Below are 26400 nucleotides of genomic sequence, written 5' to 3'. Positions count from 1 at the left end.
TGTTTCTTTCTATACAGGATACAAGACTTTTGAATTACTACATTGAGTTTTTAAAGGGATAGTTCACTCTGAAAACTGAAAATTCTGTCATCATTTACTCACCATCATCTGATTTGCTTTCTTCTGAGGAACATAAGAGAATATATTTTAAGAAATATCTTTGTTTTACCCACATTAAAGTGAATGGTAACCAAGACTGTTTGGTTACCATCATTCTTAAAATCAAAATACCTTATTTTGTGTTCTGCAGATGAAAGTAAGTCATGCAGGTTTAGAATGACAGTGAGGATAAGTAAATGATAAATCTTATAAAAGACATTACCTTGTGCTAACTGAAATGTTTTAAGATTTTAAATTCAATACTGTTATAAGAAGCTTTTCTTTTCTTAACTTCCAAAAAATATATATTTGTAATCTATATTTAATCGTAATATACATTTTATAAAATCAAAAAATGTATACAGATATAAATTGCAAAGAATAGTGTAATAATATTTATCATAAAAATTAAATACTATTACTTTTTTTTACTGTAATTTTGTATAAAATAGCTGCATCCTTGCACAAAAAGCATAGAAAAACTTTAGTGTATCAACAGTAGCCTATCTTTGAAAATTGAGCTGTGTGATAATTATATGCATTTTAAAACCTGGTCTCCTTATATTCTAAACACAAACGAATGAGTGAGTAGTTAAAAGTGCTTTTTTTATTTGTACGTATCCTATCACACCTAGGGCACCATGAGAGCCAAGACTGTCACTGCTGCCCTTAAAAAACTTTGACAACCCTCTGTGTGATGTATTCATATTTGTTGGCATTAATGCCATCATGTCAGCCAGGCAGTTCTAAAGTTAAATTATCTTTACTGGCTGCCGATCATTTTGAGTGCTTGAAATTTGCTATGCAACATCTCTTCAGAGTGAACAGTGCTCAAATTCACATTCTCAGGAGCAGGAAACATCTGCTATTTTAAACAACAAAGGAGTCAAATGTTTGATTTTCCTTCAAACCTGAAAAACACACCAAAATATGCATATTTCATTGTTCTCTCAATTGTTTTACAGGCACAGACGCACCGTTACTGACTGTGATCCCTGCTGTCTTCTGAAGGCAAAACCAATGGGGCGGAGAGAAGTACATCCATAATAGGGATGTATGGGTGATGGAGACCAAATGTAACCACTGTGTAGCTCATAATATATCCCTCTAAACTCAAGATAAAGGACTCAGCCCATCAGTCTCACAGTCAGATGTGCTGAAAGAAGCAGGCTATTATATTTCATAATTAGCTAATTGCATGCTTGGCAGCTAATGATGATGGCCAAGTGGTGTCTTGTGTGGGTGCCATGGCCGTGCATGCTAAACAGATGTAAATGCTTGTGGTAATTGTTGTGGGAAATGCTTTAACATAAAATAAGACGGAAGATAAATGTCTTCATGATCATGAATTGCATTCTCACTGAAAATGAGAGCTCAGAAGATCAGCTTTAACTGTGAATGGAAGTTTCTATGTATGTGTGTGTGTGTGTGTATGTGTGTATTTGTCTATGATGTTTCCACAAGGATCGTAAAAAGGACTGGCCTGTGGTGTGTGTGTGGATACACTTGTGTGTAGTACACTGACGAAGCTCTATCAGAACATGTTCACTCATGGATGAAAGCACTGCAGTGCATACTAGATCAACCAACACACAAACACACAGAGAAAGACTGTGTGTGTGAGAAGAGCAACAGGAGAAGAAAGGTCACCATAGGACGTGAGACATGGAAGAAAAGTGGATAGACAGACAGAGAACAAGAGGGTAAACGAGAGAGAGAGAGAGAGAGAGAGAGAGAGAGATTTATTGTTGGCTCCAGTGCATAGCTAGTCCTCTGTCAGTGGATTTTTTGAACCTCTAACTGACTTATGTTTACAGTGAAATAATGACAAAACTGGCTACTACATAATGTGCTCACAAAACAAAAAATAATGCATCATAATCTATTGAGGACAGTAAGCATGTGATCATCTATGAAAGAAAAAGGGAAAATGAAGGGAAAAAAGAAGGAAAACCTGTTTCTTTGTCAGTTTAGTATGACTATACAACAACAATTATGTGATATGTAGGTGTACTATTTAAGTAATGAAAGCACCTTCAAAATGCACAGCTGTTGAACATAAAAAAAAAGAAAAAAAAAAAAGAAAAAAAAAAAAAAAGAAAAAAAAAAAGGATTTCCTTCACTTGGAAACAAACAGTGGCCAGTTATCAGCCAGCTTGGGACTGTTGGGAATAAAAAAAATCCAGTTTTGAGAGCATTTTAAAAAGCAATTCAATGCAGTGTTTCAAGGAAATCAGATTAAAATGCCATATAGTGTAAATGTGACATTTACCAGAAAGGTCAGTCTTTGACCCATTGTATGAAACACTGACCCTGTCACCCAATCATAACATTTCAGTTTTTCTTTTATGGCTATTTGTACACTATGTTGTTGTTTTGAAATCTTATGATTTCTAGGAGGGATCTGTGCAAAACTATACAAGCATTTTTGGTTCGGTCTTATTGTTTCCCCCTTATTTTCACATATTACATAACTTAATTTGCTCAGAATAACTCAGTGGATCTTGACTATATCTGCAGTAAGTAAATGATGCTCACAGTCATTTGGATCCCAGCAGGGTACACATCAGCGGTCAGAGCAGCTCGAGTTCTCTGACCTCTACACAGACTGATCTTAGTAAATAGAGTAAATACAGTCAATTTATGCATGGTGACCTTCAGCAGCAGCAGAATCCTGAGCCTGTCGGACAGGAACAGCAAGCTCTGAACTAGACAGCCAACTACGAACAAAACAAGCAGCTGGCCGCTCAGCAGGAGACCGTTCCGCAAGTGTGTGCGTGTGCCCTTGAAATTGAAAACCAATATTTATATCAAAAGCCTCCGTTTACACAGTACAATCCATTTTATGTTCAAATTATCTATGCATAGTGGGAAAGTGAAATTTGAATTTATAATCATTCAGACATTTTTATATTTTACCCAATACTTGTCAGACTGCCAAGATTAAAAACAGAATAGGTCAATACTGAATCAGTGTCGATAAACACAGAGTCAGATTCAATGGTATTAAACACAGAGTATCTCACACTACAGTGTTAAATTGATTGCATTGGGACCAGTCATCTAACCACTACTGCTGAAACCTCATTATTCTTGTGGCGGTCTGCACCGTTCATGGCCGATAGGACAATTGATCTGTCGTAGTCTTGATGGTCCAGCTAACAACAGGTGCCAGAACAGTCCATAAGGCATATCACAATAAGTAATTGTCCTTGTAGATTTCAACACACGGGATCACTAAGAAGTGAAGGATTAGTGAGTGGTGAGAATGATATGGTAGTGTGAAGAAAGGTGTCCTAAAATGTACCAGAAGAGGAAGGTTGAGAGATGAAGTCAGGAGCTGAGGGTGGTGAGATGACACCGATAGTTGAAAAAGAAAGAAATGTGAGAGAGTCAGCGCTAAAAAGGAGACATGGGGTGTAAAAATGAAAGTGATGCGGAAAATAACATAGAATGAGAGTGAAAGAGAAGGTGCCAAATTTAGAGGAGATAAAGCAGCCTCGATTCATTTTAATCTAGTCCTACTCAGAGAGCTCCAAACCTGATTTCTCATCAAATCTGAGGGATCCTCAGATCTGGACCTCAAGATCCACTTTCCTGTGGAGTCTAGCTCCAACCCCAATCAAACACCTGAGCATGCCAATCAATGCCAATCAATGTCTTTGGGATTATTAGAAAATCACAGGCAGGTGACCCTGATCAGGGTTGGAGCCAAACTCTTCAGCACATTGGACCTCCAGGGCAAGATTTGAGGAACCCTTTTCTAGATAATCTTTCTTGAAGCTTAATAAGCCACATGTTACACTGACCAAATAAATAAATAAATTGACAATAAATATTCATTTGAATTGCAACAATTTTTTTTTTTTTTATGTGAGAAAAACATTGCAGAGTGATACAAGAAACATGAAGCTAATACAATTAGGAAAATATGTTGTCTGGGAGAAAGTTAATTAGATATAGTCTAATATTACAATTAGTATTATAGCCAAAATTCTATACTATTCTGTTATAATAAATTTTTAAAAATAAAGCATAACGATGAACATTTTCGAATCTTTTTTTTTTTTTTTGACAAAACATAAAAACGACAGGTGACTTAGCCTCCAGCTCAAATTTGGCGGTCTGAAACTAAAATCACATTTGAAGGGGACTGTGGCATGCTTCTTGTATCTTCTTAGATAAATAAATGTTTCTATATTCTAATAATATCACATGGATGGATTTTTTCTGCACAGCCCTTGTATATACACACAAAACCACAAAAAGTCACAATTAACCAGAATTAAGTGCTCCAGAGGGCCATGTGTGGTAATATCTAGTAAATCTGGACTGTATTCTCAGCCTCTCACCCTGAATAGCAGTAATTCAAGAGTGCTCTGGCTGATGAAGTGTATGGTCTGTGTTGGCTCACAGGAGATCACAGATGGCCAAACTTCCACACGGACACGAGCTCATCAATTAGCAGCTGCAGGGCAACTGACAGCTCTGAGATGTCACAAGTTTATAGCCTTGTCTGTTTTCCCTGATTAATCTGTTAAGAAAAGGTAAAGGTGATGGCTTCCCAGTGCCCTTCAGTATTCATACGCTCTTAAAAATAAAGGTGTTTAAAAGGTTCTTCACAGCGATTACAAACCATTTTTGGTTACACAAACAACCATTTAGTCAAAGGTTCTTTAAAGAAATATCTCTTTCTAACCTTTTTATAATATATATTTTAAAAAAAAACTTCTGTTGTGAAACAGAAAGGTTCTTTAGTTGTAAAAGGTTCTTCTATGGCATCGTGAAGCACCTTTATTTTAAGAGTGTACACATTATAACTCTTTCTCTCTGTCTGTCTCAAAGCACTGCCTCCTCATCCCAGTTTTTCTGTGCATGAACAAAAAGGGCAGGGTCTCAAAAATGAAATGACTGGCTCAGTGACCTAATTCGGTAAATCAATCCCAAAACAGCAATCACAAAACTAGGCTTAACCTCGTCCTCTCATTCAATCATTACTTTAATACTAATCCCACTGATATTGTGAATAGTTTCAGAGCGAGCTAAAGGAGACAAGCTGTTGCTCTGTTTTTGCTCTGTCTTTGATTCAATGATCATGTCACCTCTCCAGTGGACACTAAGCGTTTGATTTACTTGAGGTTTATTTGACAGGATTCATCTTCGATTCACCGAACATACATGTTCTTCAACCTGATGTCATTATCACCAGCCCATAGGCTAAAAAACAGCTATGATTTCAGTCAGAGCATGTCCCATATTTTATTCTTCTTGTCTTTAACTGGCTGTCTCATCGATTAATTTAATTTGTTCTACTGCATAAAAGAATGTAAGCTGGACCAATGTTATTGTGGGTAGAAGAAATCAATTAAAGGTGCAGTATAATTTTTCTATACCAACGCTGACCTTCTTATGTCCCATCCTTCTAAGGAAACATCCTTCTAAGATCCCATAAACCTCTGAGATGAGCTGTGAAAATGGGGTCCACAGGAACCTTCTGAGAAAAACCAATCAAATGGGTTTGATGAATTCCTCCTGCTTACGCACAGCTATTTACAGTGGTGTTTAATGAACCTGACTAAAGGAAAATTATTTTTACACTACAGAAATCACTACACTGTGCTGTATCACTCCAGTATCTCTTTCTTCTCACATGATAATAATTCCAGCTAAACAATTCCATCACAAATCAATATTTCATGTCCTTTTACAAATCCGGTCAAATGTTTAAAGTTGATTTCTTTCCTACAAAATAAAATAAATAAATAAACAAAATGTAAGTGTAAATACTTATTTGGTGTGTAGCTTGTGTCACGATCACACTAATGTTTCTTTTATAACATTGTCCCTTACTTATTTCCTCCATGAATCTCTCAGATGATCAAATGAGATTACACAGAACTGCACAGCTTCTTGTCCCTTAATAAATTAATCATGCACTGTTCCATTTCACCTCATTACACACACATCTCAACAACTTTCATATACACTCACACACATATAGGCTGCCAGCCTAAAAAAAAAAAGGAGCAGAGCAGCACTCTCTCGCCAAATGTAAACTCATATAGAGCACATCCAGCACACTGCATCTGTTCAGAAAGCCTCTAAGGTAACAGATGACACCTGAACACTCAAGACCAACAATGTACATGAGTAAAAACCAAGTATGCTGATATACAGGGAAGGATCTAATTACTGAGCCTAAATAATTAAACCTCACTGCTTCTAATTAACAACTGTATCAACACAACCTCTGGGAAGAATGGGGTGGGGGGTGGATGAGAGAAGAAGAAACAAAAGGAAAAACAGAATTACATGTTCTAATATTGCTGATAAAAATGAATTCACTGATTAAAAATATGTCCTGTTGTGAAGCAGAACATAAAACTCCTAAGAGATTTTCTGGTCAATGTGGCCTCATACAAAACAAATATAACAAAAAGATAAAACCAATGTTGACTGTTGTCTGCTCGCAACGGTGACATTTTTATCTCTGAACTTAACTGGCTGATATTAAAAATGATGTGTATGTCTGTCTGTGATGTTTATAATGCATTGTCCTTGAGCAATAATGTTATGACCTCAAAACACTTTTACCATATTGGATGGTTTGTAAACAGATACATTTTAATGTTTGGCTATTAACACATTATAATCACTCCATAAACTTACCCAGAAGTTTATATCACTACAATAATCACTTGCAATGCCAACCACTCTGGCATAAGTACCATGAAATCACAGATCACCACATTCAACAGAAGTGCTCAAAGCCTTATAGAAGCAATCTCAAATGTTGAGGTTGCTTCAGCAAATATATTTCATCTCATTTTTGTTACGGTTTAGGGAAGGATTTGGTGACATTTAATTTCTGAACTCTGCAATATGTGAAACAATTAAATTAATAAAATATAAAATATGTTTCAGATAAATATCAACACAATTTAAGCACTAACTAGAAATGTGACTTTAAAACTGCCTTGCAATGTTAAAGAAGCGACAAAATCTAGTGTAACAAAAATGTCACTGCATTCTTGTCATGAGACAAGACTACCTTTAATATATGCACTGTGGTTGGCTTGTCAAGGTGCAATGATGTTTCAAAATGTCAAGCCCTGTTCCATTTCTGTTTTCAGAAGTGCTTTTATGATTTAGAATGTACAAGAATAGGCACATTTTAGACCTAGCACTCGAGGTCCCCTTTCCTGCAGAGTTTACCTCTAACCTTGATCAAACTCATGATCAAACTGCCAGTGACTTTCTAGTAACCCTGAAGACATTGATCAGCTTGTTAAGGTCTGTTTATCTATTTAAAGGCTATTTACCGCTATCAATGGGCCAATTCTATACTCTCATTTAATATATTCAGAAACATTGTTGATTTTACTTCCAAGAAAGTAAACATTAAATCTACAAACGAGATCTAAAAATACTCATTCAGAATCCAGCAGGGAAAGAGATGTCAGCCTCAGCTTTAAAACTCTGTCACTTCAGATCAACTTTCAAAACCTTTCCACGGAAGTGAGTCGTCTGAGTTCCTAAAAACCCCTCAGAGCTCTCAGAGGCTTTTGAGTTCAGTGAGTAAAAGCGCTGGAACTGCCGTCACTGTTGGACGGTTCCTGTAGAGCTGAGGCAGAGCCGCCCTGTGCCATGCTGAGCATCGTCAGCCAAACAGCCAGCGTGACATTAGCAGACAGTAGGAGGGTATACTTCACTCACACACACACATGCATGGTTTGTGAAGTGGCATCTAACCATGAGCAATTTACATCCCTATGGTCCCACATATTTGTCTGCATGCTGAGTTACATGCTCAGAGTCACAGCTTGCTAGTGTCAAATGAAATGCCCTCGAGGGGACAGTGGCTACAAGCTCTGAACCCTTAACATCACCTAAAATTACACTGTTGTCTCTTCCATACCTCCCTTAGATCTTCCTCTTGATATTTCTTACACTTAATCTCTCCATTTCACTCAAGAGTTTTAAAGACATGCTTTTTTCTGTCCTTTAACATCTGGGCTCGCTGTGGAAAGGTCTGTGAACATCATGTTTCATTAAGATAAAGAAAATGATGCAAAAAAAACAAACAAAACAAAAAAACATCTGGTGGTGTGACAGACAGCATCTGGTAGAGTAATTTTTTTTATAAATGTGTATATGAATAATATGACACAGGAAGCAGAAGGGGTTATCTGACATGTTCATTAAAAGAGACATATAAAGTAGCCTCAAATAAATATTCAGACAGTATTTCAAAAAAAAATATTTATATCAAATGTTCAATCAAAAGATATACTGAGCAAAAGTCTAACAGTAGTGGATCAAGTAAATAGGTTATTATGTGTGAATTTGTGAGGAACTGACTTCATAGATCCAGTAAAAATAAGACTGGCACCAGCTAAATTGCAAGAATGAAAAAAAAAAAAAAAAAAGTAAAATAGGTTCAAAGAAAAGCTCTAACGCAACTTGTTAGAAGATGTCACTTGTCTTAATATTTTGTATGTAATGTAATCATGTTTTGAAATGAACTGCCAACCCGCCAAATATTGTTGAAAATCAACCATGGATTGTAATGCTATGAACTAGCCACTTTGGAAAGTTATGATTATTATGCTTTGCATGGCATCACTATCAGAACCGCCAATTTCAGGAAAACATCCCGGAGCTGATTGGCAGGGTCTGACAGGGTCGCGGTCCTGTGCCCCTCTCTATACCTCTTTGCTTCATGTCCTCTCTCCAGCTATACTGTCTAAATGAAGGCCAAATGACAAAAATAAATATCTAAAAAAATTAACAAACTAAAAACACTAGCAAAAACAATAACATTGCATAACACTAATTCCCTGGGAAGAAGAGCACCTTTTCAACCCGTTCTCACTACATAAGTATCTGATAAATGTTGGCTATTCAAGACTTTTACCTGTCTCTGTGCAGATGCCAGAAGTGCCCAAAAATGTCTTTATTTTATTTTGGGGCATGATCTGATCATTATCTGATGGATTTTTGATTGCATGTCAGTGGAAGAGAAGCTTCAATAGAGAAGTGACGGACAATTTTGTGATGGGTAGGATTTAGGATTTAGACTCTACACTCATTTCTATTCTATCTGCAAACAAGACTGACTGTGATCAAATTTAAATCAGTTCAATAATTCATAAACAGATTTTATAATAAATATATTTAAATCTAAGACATGATGTGTGAGGCCTAAATTTAAAAACTGAGTAGCCAAACTGACTGGTGAGCGAAAAAGTTGCAATAACATGCATACATTTTTAAGTGTTCAAATTATTTTTGGGGCCACGGCATGCACCTCTATAGTTTCTGTTGTGGTTTATGTGTTGCTGTTTAAGAGTTCTCAAAGAGATGTAGGTCCCTAATTCAAAAGATTTTCCTCTCAAGAGTGTCTAAGAGTGGTATCTAACATTACCAGCCTGTGGGAGAAATCTGACCTAAAAAAAAAAGCCTCCCCAGCCATGCCTTCTCCCTTATCCCCTTCTTTCTCTTTCTTCTCACATCTTCACATAGATTTCTTCCTCACACTTGTCATTCACACTCTTCTATGCTTCTCTCATGTTCTCCCCATCTTTAGCCAGACGTTTCACATCACTTTTTAATCAGCTGACATGTATGTGAGAGACTGTCTCCCCTTAGATAATCATAGATCGTCCCACACTTTTACATTTGCCACTCTTTCATCTTTGACCTCATTATGTCCCTTCCACGTGACACTGACATCAGTGATCTAAAGAGATGAACCACCAATTTAGAAATAAAGGTACAACAACTGTCACTGGGGCAGTACATTTTTAAAAGGTACTAATACACATATTTTACTGTAGGTACTAATATGTACCTTTATTGTATTCATATGCACCCTTTGGGATAAAAAAGGGTCCTAAGGTGTACCTTTTGAAAGGGTACCGCCCCAGTGACAGCTCTTGTACCTTATTTTGCAGAGAGTGTGTACAAAATAAATTTAGTCATTGATTTTAAAACTGATACAACACACACACACACACACAAAAAAAACTTCCTATCGTGAAACTGGCACATCTTCAGTAAATGCTCATTTAACTTTTGGATTTAGGGGTTTGAGTAGAACAAGCAATTGAATTGTCAATAGTTTGTAAATAGTTTGTAGTAATTTTTTAATTACACACCAGACAAACAAATACCTCTGGAAAGGCCTGTTTGTCATTAATTGTCATTACCAGATATGGATTATACATGTATTATTAAGCTCTGTTTCTCACTGTATCTCATTAGACTAATTGATTTTGAACTATGCCAGATACCCCATTTAAAGGCTTTTAAGATATGGTACCACCTGACAAAAAGAAGAGAGTGTTGGACATTTTTATGATTTTAGCACAACTGTAAACCTGAGTGCTTTCTGTTTCTTTCATTAACGTAACATTCACCAACATTATTATGATTGTCACCACACATAACCTGCTGGTGACTCTTTTATCGCACAAATAGGTAGGCCTGCTCTGTGACTAATGGCAGCGCTGGTTTTGACAAGTGATTTCATAACGTTAGCCTCTCTTAGCCTATCTCAATTTCCTCAACCCATCTATTTTAATTACCTCTTCTCCTCACTCACTCCAGCCACCAATCCCGCAGGTCAAATAAGACACATTTCCTGGCACACTTACGCTCTATATTAATAAAAAATGTGACCTGGTCTAGAAAAAGCTTGCCCAGTCTCAAATAAATAGTAAAGTGACTTGAGAAACTTTTAGCCTATGCTCATTTGCAAAATGTATCTCAACCCACTGCATGCTACCCTAGCTCATTGGAAAACCCTATCTGTGGTGACATTTCACGAAAAATGATATTATGTGCTTTTTGCACATTTAGCAACACTTTCAAACTGAAATGTGAAAATTAGCCTTTATTTGCAAGGCTTTATTTAGTCTAGTCTTCAGCAGTAATCATAATTTGCGTGAACATGAATCAAATTTGTTGGTGTTTCACTATACCAGTAGTGGTCGATCCCGATAGAATTGCTGTAAATTGTAGATATAGGTATGTTTTTGGAGCATTAATGACAAGCAAAGATTCCTTTCCTGTATTCACATAGTTCCTGCTAAAATTACTTTGGTTACTCAACATAATCTCAGTTCCCTAAATCCGACAGTTGTCGCTATGTGGAAACTTATTTAATGTTATTTATTTAAAAATCCTGTTTGTGTACAATAAATGTAACATATATAATTTCTAATCAATATCTTTAAATGCATATTTTTTATATTTATCCATCATTTTAATTTGTTTCATTTGTGATGATGCATGGGATTGTAGTTTATTCCCTCATTAATTCTATTAAGTAGACAGTCTTGTATCTTTATCTTTTTGTATGATTTTCAAATATATTCTCCTTCTGATCAAAGTTTGTAACACTGTGATTCACCTTGTAGCTGGCTGGGTTGGTTCATTGCTTATGAAGACACTTTCCTAAAGACTGAATTGCATTTAAGAACGTATAAAATAGCACAAAGATGATACCAAAGCCAGTGACGATATTTTTCTAGGGGGGGCTTTTAAGAAACAAACTTATTTTTTTGCTTCAACCTCTTACCTTTTACATCACAGCAAATGCATAGATTTCCGAGGGTTGATGTAGTTCCTTCAAACCAAACTAGGGTCAGAAGGGCATCTGGCAGTATAATTGTTTATTAAAACAGAATGTCTCTCCCTGCCTGTTTGGGTGTGTTGGTCAAATCATTTTGCTTTGTGTTTGTGGATTGCTGGCAGTGTACTAGTAAGGACACGCAAAGGACAAAATATCTAGCAAAACTGGAAAAATTTCTGTGACTAATAAGGTATTCTAAGTGAGACATTTATAGGTATGATGCAAATCAATTATTCCCTTGTGACAATAAAATAAAAAACACATATGCGCGGGAGCACACACACACACATTTGTTTTGGTAAATTGTGGGGACTTCTATTACTTTTATACTGACCAAACAACATTTTATATCCCCTAACCCTAACCTGCGAGCACCCCCAAAACTTCACATTTTCTGTGTGTCCCTTATCTATCACACCAGATTCAACTCATCCGCTCAAGACTGCAAGACCTGAAATGTGTGTGTCAGAAATAGGGAGACATATAAAATGTGAGGTGCTAGGGGTGCTTGCAGGACCGGTTTGAAAAGCACTGCCACCTACCCTTACAGAAAACCTGTTTGAATTGTTACCCTTACAGATAAACATAATTTACTATTTTTTTTCCCCCTCCAAGGGGACCACAGGCCTGTCCCCACAAAGCAACATTTTCAGGTTTTACTATCCTTGTAGGGATATTTGATCCCCACAATGTAGCATAAACAAAAACACACACAAAATTGTGAATAATTCTCCCTGTTACAATATATGCCATTTTAGAGGGATTTGCTACAAAGGAAACACACATTTTGCTCACAACTATGTCCTGACCAGTATTGCCAGTTGCATTACGCAGGTTCAAATTAGACTTCAGTTGGATTACAGGAGAATAATCTGAGCGAGAGACAGGAATTGGTGACTGATATAGAGTCTGAGTGAAAGGATGAGAAGAAGAAAGGGATCAGCGAGCACATGGAAACAAAAGTGGATTTGGATCCTCAAAATACACCGTTTATGTGTGATTCTTTGACCTTAATTAACAATTCATATGTATTTAACCAATTCAGTGGTTAAACTACATTTCAAAGTGATTGCATAACAAAGCACGAGAACTATGACAAGGAGATATTCAAGATCCCAGCATGCAGCACTTTAATATCTAAAGCGCATTTACGCATAGCGGGCGCTCAAACTGCAATAATTAAATGAAGAGCCATCAGATGAACATTTTGTATTCTTGTGTTGTATTTTGTAGCCTATTCAAACAGGATTCTGTTCTATCTGGATTGCCCCTCGGTAAAGTGAAGCGCTTACCGGTTGGTCTGCTCTGGAGACAGGTGGTCGCTCGCAGGGATCAGTGTGGTTTATCCGCCGGTGTGTGTTGTTGTTTGTCGATGATGTTAGTCGCTCATGTCAGGAATCTATTCCCCAGCGCGTGCGAGCCAAGGAGGTTTCCAACCAGACAACTAGCTTTCTAGTATGCGGAGACCTGGTAGTGTAACCAAAGTAAAACGCAAATAAACAACTTAATCACCTTGGCTTGACAGAACTGAGACGGTCATTTCGCTGATGGTTGCGTGTTATGCGGTGCGCCTCAGACAAGTTGTGTCGCCTAACCTTAATGAATGAGTCACCATGCGCGTTTTGCATACAGTAAAGGCTAGGCTACTTATCCATGTCTTTATACAATATTCAAGAATTTCATATTCAAGTTCTTTGTTTTAATTGAATGCTCGCATATAAACTGAAATCACGTGAAACAAAGCAATCAAGGTTAGCATAGGCAGAAGAGCAGAGAATGTGGTGGTGATGGGCTTGTATGTGGCTTGTATAGGCTACAAAGCCTACATATTTTATCATATGCGTCCATCATAAAGGCCTATACATATATCAAAAGTCGTAAATTCGTCAACAATAACAATTTAGGATTGAGCTAAGCCTTACCTAGCTATATTTTAACTATATTTTAAAACTATAACTTTAAGCCTACTATAAAAACACAGTGAATGGTATGACCGTTTGGCGACACTTCTCAGTGTCATTAGGCTAAATTAGCGCACGTTAAATTTACGTTAATTGCATGAACTATAAATTTGATGCCTGTTCTTGAGAATAAAACCCACCTTGGTGTTATAACTTTAAGCCTACAGTTATTTCAATTTATAATTCCATTCAAGGCTACTTAAATAAGCATAATTTTAACAACACTGTACCATAATATACACATATTTTCTTTATAAACAATACATTTTCGCCTTAACTTATCAAGGAATTCACCCTTTTTTGCCTTGGTAACTTGGTCACATTTCTTTTACATTTCCACAGCGTGCGCCTTCTTCTTAAAAAGAAAGAAAGAAAGAAAGAAAGAAAGAAAGAAAGAAAGAAAGAAAGAAAGAAAGAAAGAAAGAAAGAAGACAAGAAAGAAATAAACTTAATATAACACATTTGTTCACTTCAGCATGAACTGACCTTCCAAATTTCAGTGTAGCTCTCCGTTAGTTGAAGTCTTTTGTTCAGACGGACTTTCAGTGTCTTCTCTGGCTCCTGCAGCACAGTGTTCTCTCCGTTCGATGCTGCTGTATTGACTAAATAAAATAGTCGCCCTCACCATCTGTTTTCAATAATCAGCCAGTTCCCGTTTGTCAATGGTTTGAGCTGTTAGGGAATGGAAATAGCTCTCGCTTCCTCCTAAGACTCAGAAACCGTATCCTGCTCTGTTCAAACTGATCTAGTTTCCACGTACGTCTCCTCCGTTGATGACCGTCATTGTAAGGAATCCCTCTCGTGAATGGTTGTTCTTGTCACCTCTCCACTGACCGCTGCTGACTGTGAATGAATGCGCTGCTCAAAGTTCACTGAAGAGAATACAGGAGGAGCAGGTGACGGTGTGTCGCCGCTCAGGATGTGAGAGTCAGAATGAGCGTCCTCGCATCAGCATCAGCATCAGCCGCTGTGTCGAGGGTGGGGAGAGAGAGAGAAAGAGAGAGTGCCAGTGCCACATACATGACTTGGTCTACATCATTCGTAAAAAATGCTTAGGCTTGTGCGTTTCTACAGCTGATGTTAATGAGTAACACAATTAAAGGTGCAGTGTTCTTATTTTAAAAATGAGTCCGTTCATCTGTGCAATAACATCGGTGCAATAACATTAATTAAAATCAAATGACCTCCATTACACTCCCATTAAATACCGCCAGTCATGCCAGTATTCGCCCTCTCATGGGTGCTGCCATGTTGACAACACATGATGTGCTAAAATAATAATAATATTAATAATAATAATTGGGTCTTTAACATAACACTTTTAGTCACTTCTCTGTGCTCAGGGCGCTTACAAAGCAGGGACGTATTTAGGCCTATATAGTACAAACTAAATGTGTTTGGCTGTTAGACAAACCAGACAAACTGTAACCAATAATTATAAACTTCATGCATCCAGGCCAACAGGTGTCACTATAAAGCCCAAAACAGCTGTTACTATAAGGACAAAAATTTATAAAACATAATAATAAAATGTGTTCCTCTAATTAATAGAGCCTTAATGTGGTTATTTTTGTTCTGCAGAGAGTCCAAACCAGTCTATTGCTCCAGTAACTGGAAGTGGTTATTTTGGCAGCAGTTAGCATATTTTTTTCCCGTTTAAACTAAATCAGGTACTATGTCATTAATACAACAAAGCCCTTTCAGCCATGATTTCTCGATACAGCAAACTAACTCACACATTTTGTTTGTCGAAAGATTAATGGCAGGTCCCAAAACAGTTATTAGGACAAACACTCCCTCCCTACCGAGTGAGAAGGTATTGATTAAACTGTGATGGATTGGCTTTTTAATTGTCAAGCATGATGCAAGCATTCAGATTAATGGCTTACCTAGTACTGCACATTCACAACACTTTCAGTGACCAAGGATTTGCTTGTTTAAGTGCAGATATTTACATGAAAATTAGTTAAAAAGGGTCCGAAAAACACTAACGTATGAATGCACACACACACACACACACACACACACTTAAATTAAATTAAATATCGAGCCATATAAACTGATTCAGTCCTGCCATGCTAGTTCTTGGATTCAAATCACTGCACATCGCATTAATGTCTAAAGATGTGTGATCCCTATACACATCCATCTCCTTGAATGTTGTCCCTGAATGTGTCATGTTTAAATTACGGTTTGCAGTATTCTTAGAATGGAACTATTCGGAACTACCCAGCCTTATCTCACCAATCTATAGCTGCATTTCTGTGCTAGTAGGAATTATCAAGTCAACATGAAGCACCCTGTGCTTGGTGGTCCATATAATAGACTGGAAAGATGAGAGGAGGAAAAGATTGTCGGTGCCAAAAGCTGCCAGCAACCTCCATTCATCACTGGTGTTTGTGATTACAGCCTGAACTCTATCACACAGAGAACACATATGGAGTGGCATGGCCACATTAAAGGGTACAGTACAGGAGGAGAGATTGGAAAGAGGGTTGATAATGACAGAGGGACAGAAAAACAGGGGGAGAAAGAGAGAGGGCATAAAGGCCGAATGAGATCTGTGGTAGGTCTCTTTTGATGGCAAGGCGGGGTGTCTGAGATCTAGTTCAATTTGTAAAGGTTGTTAGTGAGGGCTCAGCTCTTAAGACTTTGACTGACAGTTCAATCACATTCAGAGAGCTTTGCTTGACCAGTCGTGTTTTTGGTCTGGAGCAAGGCAGGTTATATTCTTTATATTTTACATATAAAATATACATCTCTGTGTATCTGGATGAGACCTAGAACATTTTACATAGCGCTGGATCTTCATCTTGTGCAGTTTTACAGATGGGTGGCTCAGCTGCCATAGATGCCAGAAATATCCCAGTTAAAAGGTACCCTCCATAAGGGCGAGGCAGGGTGCGTATATATAACGTCTGATAATTACATGTGTCTAAAACAGGGAACCCTGAGAGCTTCGAGTTCAGCCACAGACTGCAGACACATCACAGAAAGAAACATGCGCCACCCTCACTATGCAGAACCACTGGTAAACCACAGCAGCCTAAGCCTGTAGTTACACTGGGTTAAAAAAAAAAATAAGTATACATATACTGTTACATCGAAGACATCTTAAATATACAGAGAAGAATACAGTGCATTAACCAGGCTATTGAGCATGATGTGTGTGTGTGTGTGTGTGTGTGTGTGTGTGTGTGTGTGTGTGTGTGTGTGTGTCGGAAACAGAGATAAATTATTGAAGTCTGAGTGTTGTTATTTGTTTGTCTTAAACACTTTATTTTAATGTTTGTCTATTTGATTTAATTTACATCGAAACATAATAGGATAATCTCTCTGTGGTTCAGCCACTGAGAGAAAAAAAATGTTAAAGGAGGTTAACATTATGTAACAGCTTATGTGGTGATAAGACAGAGCCATGCAAAATTTCAATAAAAAATAAAATAAAAAAACACATACATATGGGTCTATATAGGATTTAAATAATGATGTCAAAGTAGAGGAATGGTGGACTAAAAGAAAGAGTGAGATCTGTAATCTGCATACAATTCAGATAAACTCTATTCAATGTCATTCCTCTCTAATGTGATTCCAAACTATTAATTTATTTGTTTGTTTGTTTTTTGTTTAAACAGATGCAAGAAAACTGGTCACTCAATGTTTAGGATAAGATAGAAATATCAAATAGTTAACTTATGGATATTTGAAACATTTTAATGACCATTTTACATTAGACAGCTAAGCAGGCATTTTGCATATTGTGGCGTGCAAGGCTACTTAATTTATTTAAATTGGTTATTATGTATTATTAATTGTTTGTTGTTTGTTTACATTCATTTATTCGTGTTTAAACAAACCACTTACTTTCCACTACGAAGTGTATTTCCTGTTGGAAATGTAAATATACCTTCCATAATGCAACATCTGTTTGTTTATTTATTTATTTAACAACTAATTAATAGCTTGATATATTGGGGAAAATAAATCTTTTTAAAAACTCTGTTTAGGATGCAGAGCAGCAACACGTGAAAACTGTAGTAATAGCGCCCTCTGGTGGTCATCATCAGTTTAACAACAAACGCGTCTCGTGTTCTAGAGAGTTCTAGGTGCATTGTGGGTACCTCACCCGACACCGTCGTCCTCTTCTTTCCTGCAAACATGATGGTGAGTCACTTTCATGCCTGGTTTGTCTTCAAATCCACCATCATCTGAATTATTGTCGCATTTCCTAGTGCTGGGAGATAAACTTCCAGGGAGAATAAAGCATAAAGAACATGTCTGTGAGAATATTTCTGTTTTAGATTAGATAATACGGCTAAAGGTTTACATTGATGCTAGTTAGCTTGGTGGCTAATGATTCATTCTTATGTATGAGATTTGCAGGCATAATTACGACGCCACGTGCGAAAGTCGAGTTTGTACGTCGTGTACACAATGTTTTATATTTCATTCCGTAGTTTTAATCTGTGTGGTTGCTAAATGATGCCAGAGGCTTTAGTTGAGCATCATTTCGGTAACGGAGAAAGAGCTAATGAACCGGTTACACCCTTCAAAACTGTTCGTCTCTTTAGTTGCCATGATAAACCTGTGCCTTGATGAAACAATTGTTTTTATTTATCAGAATAAAGACCGTTATTTTTAGCACGTAGAGACAAACACGGAGAGATATAAGGGTTATTCATGACACATCTTTTGTGCATGACAGCAAATGAAAAGAACTAAAACAAGAGCGGGTATTTCTATTATCTATAACAGTCAGCCTTATAATATGTCTCTGTGCTGTGTGTGTATATAATGAGATAATGGACGTATGTATGCACAAGTTGTATAAGTAAATATCACAGTACTTTATTAATTAACGTATATACCCTTAAATGGTCAATACACTGGCTGTTTGATCTGCTCTTAAAAAATATCTATCACTTTTATTTGAATTCAAAAGATGGTGTAGTTATGATATTCTAGTGATACCTAAAACTCTCCCCTCAGCCCACTCCAGTCATCCTCCTGAAGGAGGGCACAGACTCCTCTCAGGGGATCCCACAGCTCATCAGTAACATCAATGCCTGCCAGGTTGTGGCAGAGGCTGTGCGGACCACCCTCGGCCCCCGTGGCATGGACAAGCTTGTGGTAGATAACAGAGGTAAGTCTTGTTTGTTTGGGAAGAACTCAGACTGGTATATTTCTTGGTATCATATTAACATCATGTTCTGATTTTTCATGCTGTGATTTACACGACGTATTTATTCTTGCAGGCAAAGCCACTATTTCTAATGATGGAGCCACAATCCTGAAGCTTTTGGATGTTGTACACCCTGCAGCCAAGACTCTGGTAGACATTGCCAGATCTCAGGATGCTGAGGTAGGTTTGACACGTTCTGTGGCTATATTTATACTGCCTTAAAGGGTAGTTAGTTAGGTAGATCGTTTTAGTTGTTATTGATTGATTGAAAACATTATAGATATGCAATGAAACACCTATTCAACATTATTTACTACAGGGCACATATTTATAAAATGTTCTGTTGTTTATCCTCAGATTCTATATTCTTTAGCAGAAGAATAGCATTTTAAATGTTTTAATGATACACTTCCTGTTTTATAACACAAAAGCTTTTGTGTGCTTAAAAGACAGTATTGTGAATGTCAGCATGACTGAAGGAGCCTGTTATGTCTGTTTCTTAATTATAAGTTTTAATTTTAACAAGATGGGCTCAATTTGCATAAATATGTTATGGTTCTTTAAATGTGCTAGAGTGTATCATCTACATTGTCTGTTTGTATAGGTTGGTGATGGCACCACCTCAGTGACTCTGCTTGCTGCTGAGTTTCTGAAGCAGTTAAAGCCATACGTAGAGGAGGGTCTTCACCCCCAGACCATCATCAGAGCGTTCCGCATCGCCACACAGCTCGCTGTCAAAAAGATCAAAGAAATCGCTGTTACCATCAAGAAGGATGACAAGCAGTGAGTCCCAGCCCTGTGTGCTGTCGTGAATTATATGCATGTGTTATTATTGCATAAATGTCACAGTGGTGAACATCTGTGGTCTGTTGCTACCACAGTGAGCAGAGGGGGTTGTTGGAGAAGTGTGCTGCTACGGCTCTGAACTCCAAGCTGATTGCAGGACAGAAGGATTTCTTCTCCAAGATGGTGGTGGATGCAGTGATGATGCTGGATGATCTACTTCCTCTGAAGATGATTGGAGTGAAGAAGGTGCAGGGCGGCGCTCTGGAGGTGAGAGGGAGCTGGGTTCTGGATTCCAGGGAATTTGATTTAATTTCTTTTAGACTTTTGTTCACACTGAGAACAAATCATTTGGACTGACTATCACTTTCTGTATTTACAGATCTGTTTGTACAGTAAATATTGTAGTCAAAATCTACTTTATCTTTATTAGTACACCTCACATCTTTTAAATTAGATTTTAAAACACTATGTGCCAGCCATACTTTTGTAAATGGAGAACAACTGGGCAGGTTATTTAAATATTGAAACAAACTCATGCAAAGTATAGCTTGATGCTGAGAGATTTGTTAAAAATGGGCTTCAACATGTTTAATAATCTCTGACTAGATGGAATCTTCGTCTGAAGCTAGAAAATCAGATTCTGTCCTTTGTGTACTATACGTTTTTTGATGAAATGTCTAATCTTACTACTGAGAATATGCAGACCTTCTGACCTTTTCCAACCAGCATTGACTTACTCCAGATGGCATATCAGAGGAAAAGCCATTCCAGCCTGTACTCAATAAGACAAAACTAATTTTTGTTGCCAGTCTGTACAAAGCCTTTACATATAAAGGTCATTGTTGTGGATTAGCTGAACAGTGTGAATTTACCCAGAGTAATCTCTCAGAGATGCAGTATTGGTGAAGAAGGTCTCTAGTGAATTGCAGCAAAATAAACAGATGTAGACTTTAACATTACATCCCTTTGTTTTTGTTTCTGTCTGTCAGGACTCTCAGCTTGTAGCTGGTGTGGCATTCAAGAAGACCTTCTCCTACGCTGGCTTTGAGATGCAGCCCAAGCGCTATGTGAACCCGAAAATCGCACTGCTCAACATTGAGTTGGAGTTAAAGGCAGAGAAGGATAATGCAGAAGTCCGTGTCAACTCTGTGGAGGTCAGTACAGTTTTTAACACTTTAACGGGTATATTTTTGGGAAGGTACTTGAAAAGTACCTGAATTTTTAAAGTGCAGTATATATGTGAAATAATGTTTTTTTTTTTTTTTTCTTTTAACATTTTTATCCTTTAACGCAAAATTAACAAGGCAACACATTTGATATAAATTCAGAGCCATTTTGCTGAGAGACTCTTTGTTCTCGTCATAGCATAACTATTTGGTTTTTTAAACCGCGCAGGTGCGATAAAGAGAGAGCCTATAGAATCACCAATAATCTAAATAAAAATACTGTATTTAGAAGAGCTAGTTCATTTATAGTCGGACGCAACTGTCATATCGCGGGTCCTGTGACAAGTCTAAATGTTCTCCAAAATCAGTCAACTGTGAAAATCGATAGTAGCTTTCATTTGAAGTCCCAACAGTTTAACACTAATGTTGGACGTAAACGAACACATTAAATATAAAGTATTTAAAAACAGGTAAGTTCATATATTTGGAGTAAAGTTGAATTGAACTGCTGCATCCGTCATAGAGCGTGCCCCATGATGAGCCCGATGCACCCCCACAGAAACAAGAATGAGATGCGTTCTAACATAACTGTGGCATTAAACTCAGTTAGGGCTCATTTAAAATATTGCACACACATAGGCTTTCAGATTACTTGTTAAAGTGCAATGAAATACCTTGTAAATATCTGCAGACAATGTGCGTCTGTTTATGGATGGAGACTTTTTCTACAGGCTCTAATCTTCATTTGTGTGTGTGTGTGTGTGTGTGTGTGTGTGAAATGCGGTGCTGAAGTGAAATTGCTGGGCAGTTTGATAGCCGAATCATTATAGGCTGCTCAATAAAAAAATTATTATTATTATTATTTAATACATAATAACGAAATAGTTTGATAAGATCCTTGATTTTAGTCCTTGAAAACCAAAAGGGTAGTGCTCAAAGTGTTTGAATGTCCTGGAATTTCATTTTACATTTTCTGTACAAACCCTGCAGAGATTGTCATGTCAATAATCCATCATGGCCAAACTCCGTTGTTTTTCCACATGTTTCTGTGGCTGTTTGCAGGACTATCAGGCCATTGTTGATGCTGAATGGAACATCCTGTACGATAAGTTGGAGAAGATCTACAAATCTGGTGCTAAAGTGGTGCTGTCAAAGCTGCCCATTGGAGATGTTGCTACACAATTCTTTGCAGACAGAGATCTGTTCTGTGCAGGCCGTGTTGTGGAGGAAGATCTTAAGAGAACTATGATGGTGTGATGATTTCCTGTCTTTATGCTGTCAGTTAGTTTTGGCTTTGTACAGTGCTTTTATGATTCGATTCCAATCTGTTTTTATATTGGGGTAAATATAGTCCAATTTCAATCAGACGACTAAATGAATGCCATATATCATCACTTACGCACACAAAATAATGTTTTGTATGTGGTTATGTGTTGTTGACCATGTAGCAGTTGAAGCATCTGTAATGTCTCCTCCAGGCCTGTGGTGGCTCTATTCAGACCAGTGTCGGTGCCCTGACTGATGATGTGCTTGGACAGTGTGAGCTGTTTGAAGAAGTGCAGGTTGGAGGAGAAAGGTATGTTTGTTTTTTTATTAGGGATGCACCGAAATGAAAATTCTTGGCCGAAACCGAAAACCGAAAAAGAGAAAACCAAGGCCGAAAACCGAAACCGAAACACCGAAAGAAATTATGCCAATTATTAGTACCATTGCATTTATTGCTATGACCGTGTACTAACTTTACTAAAATTAAGACATTGCAATTGCATAAATTAATATTAAAGTTTCAAAGATAATTACAATTACATAACTTATTTAAAAAAAAAACATAAAAAAACATAATTACAAATGATGTAAATATTTATTAAGCACATTGCAACAATGCACAGTATAAAATAAAATTCAAACCAAAAATGTATCCCACTCATGTGTATATTTAATAATAATGTACAGGCCTACTGGCCTGCAGAAAGGTTTTAAAATGAACAGTTCTCTCATAAAAACAAAGTGCATTTAGGTGAAGTGCATTTGAAATTTTTCTATGTAGGACTAGAAAGTGCATTACTTCTCCAGTTGGCAAGACTGTTATCACTTCTGTGGATGGGGACTTCAGACAGATAACCATCTAGCTGTTGAGCAGTTGAGCTTGTCATCTGCCTGACATTTGAGACATATTTGAGAGAGTGTATTTAAATAGGGCCAGGGCATAAATAAACATTTTTATCAAATTAAAGCAGAAATCTAGCAGAAAATCTAGCATAAATATGGCTACAATCTGATATTATGTATGTATATATGTTTGTGTGTGTGTATAAGAACAAAATAGCCAACGTATTATTATTATTTGAGGCACTTTCTTGCAGAATTTCACTGAACATATCAGACAACGATGGTGCATGCCACTCATCTGGTGCAGAGACGAGTCTTTTTTTCTGCGCTCTGATCTGTCTCCTGCGCTTGGCGCTTCTCCGTCTCCACGCGGGTTCTCCGCATACAGCGCGGCCTGGATCATTTCTCGTGCGCGCTGCCTTATTTCCGCATACAAGTAATGGTCTTTATAACGCGGATCAAGCACATTCGCGATGAAGTGCAGAGGATCCGAAAAGATCTCAGTGAGACGTGTGCTAACAGACTCAATAATACTGTACTTTTCTTTGTTTTTACTTCGTGGTCCGTCTTAATCTCTTTGTTAGGAGACGCTTTACTGCTGCGAATAAAGGAATACGAAGAATACGAGAATGTTCTCACTGGTGTTAAGTGAATGTCGCGGGGAGCTCGTGGTCTTTGCTATGCAGGTGCACGTGCAGGTCGCGGTTTCTGTTTGCGTCATCACAACATTTCGGCCGTGTTGTTTCGGTGATAAAAGTCTATCGGCCGAAAACCGAAAAGGCCATTTTCGGCCGAAAATTTTCGGTGGCCGAAATTTCGGTGCATCCCTAAAGTAACTACAATATGTAATTGTCCATGTAACTGGAGATTTTAATAAGTGATTTCATGTAAATATTTTCCATACATACAATGTAACTATGTGTATTGCATTACAGATACAACTTCTTCAAAGGCTGCCCGAAGGCCAAGACCTGCACCATCATCCTGAGGGGTGGTGCAGAGCAGTTCATGGAGGAAACTGATCGCTCACTGCACGATGCCATCATGATTGTGCGCAGAGCAATCAAGGTGGGGAAAACTTTATCTCTTGCTATAAATGACTACAAATACAGGTTTATTTTATTTTTGATTTCTAGTATTTCTTGTGGGCAGAGACTGAAAACTTTGTGTTAACATTGTATAGTAAGTTGAATAACATGAAAGAAATAGTACTCTAGTCCTGAATAAGCATGATGCACTGGAGTTTCTGAATGTTTTAAAAACTGCTTGCAAGGGGATACAATTTTCTTTAGCTATTAAAGGGGTCCTATTATGCTCTTTTACAAAGTCTTGATTTTGTTTTAGGGGTTACTAGAACATGCCCACCTCCCAAAAAAACGAAATGTGATTGGTTAGCTTAAGGCCCCTATATACTTCAAACAGAATCAAAGAACAAACTGATATGACTTCAATTCAAACAATTTCAGGCCGAAACCAAGTTAATTTTGGCTGTTAGAAATGGCGAAGTTTGTTTTGGTTCCTAAAAACCTTCAAGCTTTTATTGGTCCATGGCGGATACTAGGGCCGCACGACAAAAATTGTTGATTATTCCCTTGAAATTGTAATTGCGACTTATGATTATCACAATTTACATTTAGTGATGTTTATACTATTGTTTAATGCAACTGCATGCCGTATTTTTATATGAAAATAAACAAGCTAAGAAAAAACTCTGAAAAACATTTAGTGCTTATACATCGGGTTGTTTTTTTTTTTTTTTTCTTTAAATTATACAACATAAAAATTATGAATGGTATTATAATGTTGAACTAAAACAATGAAAAAATTGTTTCCTTGAGATAACATGTATAAAGAAAAAAACATATCTTAAAGGGTTAGTTAACCCAAATATTAAAATTGTCATTAATGAATCACCGTCATGTCGTTCCAAACCCGTAAGACCTCAGTTTAAGATATTTTAGATTTAGTCCGAGAGCTTTCTGTCCCTCCATTGAAGATATGAAGAACACCCGCACCAGGTTTCGCTTTTGAAAACGTGCATCGCTTATGTTTATTCAGTGCTCTCAACCAAGCAAGCGTTCTAAACAACACCTCACCCCTCCCCATCCCCCAAACATTTGAATTTGTGTTGGTGGTATTTATTTTAATAATATTCTAATTGGCCGGTTTGTGAAATCACAAAACCCGGAAAACAACGGTGTAGTCCAAACAGGTTCCTTGTAGTTATTGAAAAGGGGATTTTTTTATTCAATTTTTTTTACTAAATATCACAGTTTGGAGTGGACTTTGATATTTGTAACTTTGTGGATCTTTTTTATGCCCAAACATACACACTGACTATAAGTGAAAAAGCATATTAGGACCCCTTTAAAAATAAAACAAATATAGTCCTTGCTGAAGGCTACAAAAATACTCATGTACTGAACATGTATTTCCCCATGACAGAATGACTCTATTGTTGCTGGAGGTGGCGCTATTGAGATGGAGCTGTCAAAGTATCTGAGGGATTATTCTAGAACAATTCCAGGGAAGCAGCAGCTGCTGATCGGAGCCTATGCCAAAGCCCTGGAGATTATTCCCAGACAGCTGTGTGACAACGCAGGCTTTGATGCTACCAATATCCTGAACAAACTGAGGGCCAAGCATGCACAGGTACTTAGACAAGTCATGCCTATTTCTTTTTCATTAAATCATCTAAATTAAATGTCAGTGTTAAAATTAAGCCATTTGCATGATCATCTTTTCCTTAGGGTGGTATGTGGTATGGAGTGGACGTGAATAATGAAGATATAGCCGACAACTTCCAGGCTTGTGTATGGGAGCCCTCTATTGTGCGTATCAATGCCCTGACCGCTGCCTCTGAAGCTGCGTGTCTCATCCTCTCAGTGGATGAGACCATCAAGAACCCTCGCTCTTCTGCTGATGGCCCAGCACCATCTGCTGGCAGAGGAAGAGGTCGCGGTAGACCCCCACACGCTCACTAATCCACACCCATCCCCAGTAGTGTCTTGGGCAGAGCCTCTGGACTTAGGAGGTCAAAACAAATGCTGGCCACTTATAAGCCTTGATTTGTTTCCTTGACCCATTTTGTTACTTTCTGGTCCCATTAAATCCAAGCATTTCCATGTGTTTACAAAGACTAAAGCAGAATAAAAATGTCATGTTTGCTAATTGTTCCAGGTATTGAGTCATCTGTTGGATAGTTGGAGATTTGAATGTTGTTTTGTGAAAGTCTTTAGAACACACACAAACCTTACAGACACTCAAATAAAGAGTGATCAGTTTGTAGATCTGTATAAGCACTGATATGCAGTCACTCTGCTGATATACGTTCATGTGTTGGTCATTCGGTGGAACTATTTATTGGACCATTAAAAGCAGTGTTTTTCCTTCTCAACTTTTGTGTGATTTCTTTCTTTATTTGTGATTTAACCTTTTAGTCATGAGTGGTAAGAGACT

The 26400-nt window shown here is 37.5% G+C and overlaps 2 protein-coding genes across 3 annotated transcripts in view; one reads left to right on the top strand and one right to left on the bottom strand.

Annotated features, from left to right (window-relative positions):
* slc8a4b (solute carrier family 8 member 4b) overlaps positions 1 to 14722 on the bottom strand; it is a 64284-nt gene extending 49562 nt beyond the window's left edge. The window contains exons 1-2 of one of the 2 annotated variants that reach the window (XM_052560942.1): positions 14185 to 14721; positions 13030 to 13204 (exon numbers count right to left, since the gene is read on the bottom strand). The gene's annotated coding sequence lies outside the window, so the exon portion shown is untranslated. Of the gene's footprint in view, positions 1 to 13029; positions 13205 to 14184 lie in introns of both variants that reach the window. The other variant, XM_052560943.1, reaches the window with a different exon arrangement.
* Positions 14723 to 17712: 2990 nt separating this feature from the next.
* On the top strand, positions 17713 to 26338 carry cct7 (chaperonin containing TCP1, subunit 7 (eta)). The gene is made up of 11 exons (XM_052560950.1): positions 17713 to 17862; positions 18688 to 18841; positions 18954 to 19060; positions 19485 to 19663; positions 19762 to 19933; positions 20656 to 20820; positions 21895 to 22083; positions 22311 to 22408; positions 23877 to 24009; positions 25387 to 25593; positions 25692 to 26338. Exons 1-11 carry the CDS (start codon positions 17857 to 17859, stop codon positions 25923 to 25925), a joined length of 1644 nt encoding a protein of 547 aa, XP_052416910.1. The 5' UTR covers positions 17713 to 17856; the 3' UTR covers positions 25926 to 26338.
* Positions 26339 to 26400: the final 62 nt, after the last annotated feature.

This window comes from Carassius gibelio, chromosome B7 (genome assembly GCF_023724105.1).
Source record: "Carassius gibelio isolate Cgi1373 ecotype wild population from Czech Republic chromosome B7, carGib1.2-hapl.c, whole genome shotgun sequence".
Lineage (NCBI taxonomy): Eukaryota > Metazoa > Chordata > Actinopteri > Cypriniformes > Cyprinidae > Carassius > Carassius gibelio.
This window is presented reverse-complemented; position numbering and strand designations above follow the sequence as displayed.

Coding starts and splice junctions, on each gene's coding strand:
- cct7 (XM_052560950.1), top strand. Junction 22,084..22,310: donor ATCTTAAGAGAACTATGATG/GTGTGATGATTT, acceptor TGTCTCCTCCAG/GCCTGTGGTGGCTCTATTCA. Junction 22,409..23,876: donor GTGCAGGTTGGAGGAGAAAG/GTATGTTTGTTT, acceptor ATTGCATTACAG/ATACAACTTCTTCAAAGGCT.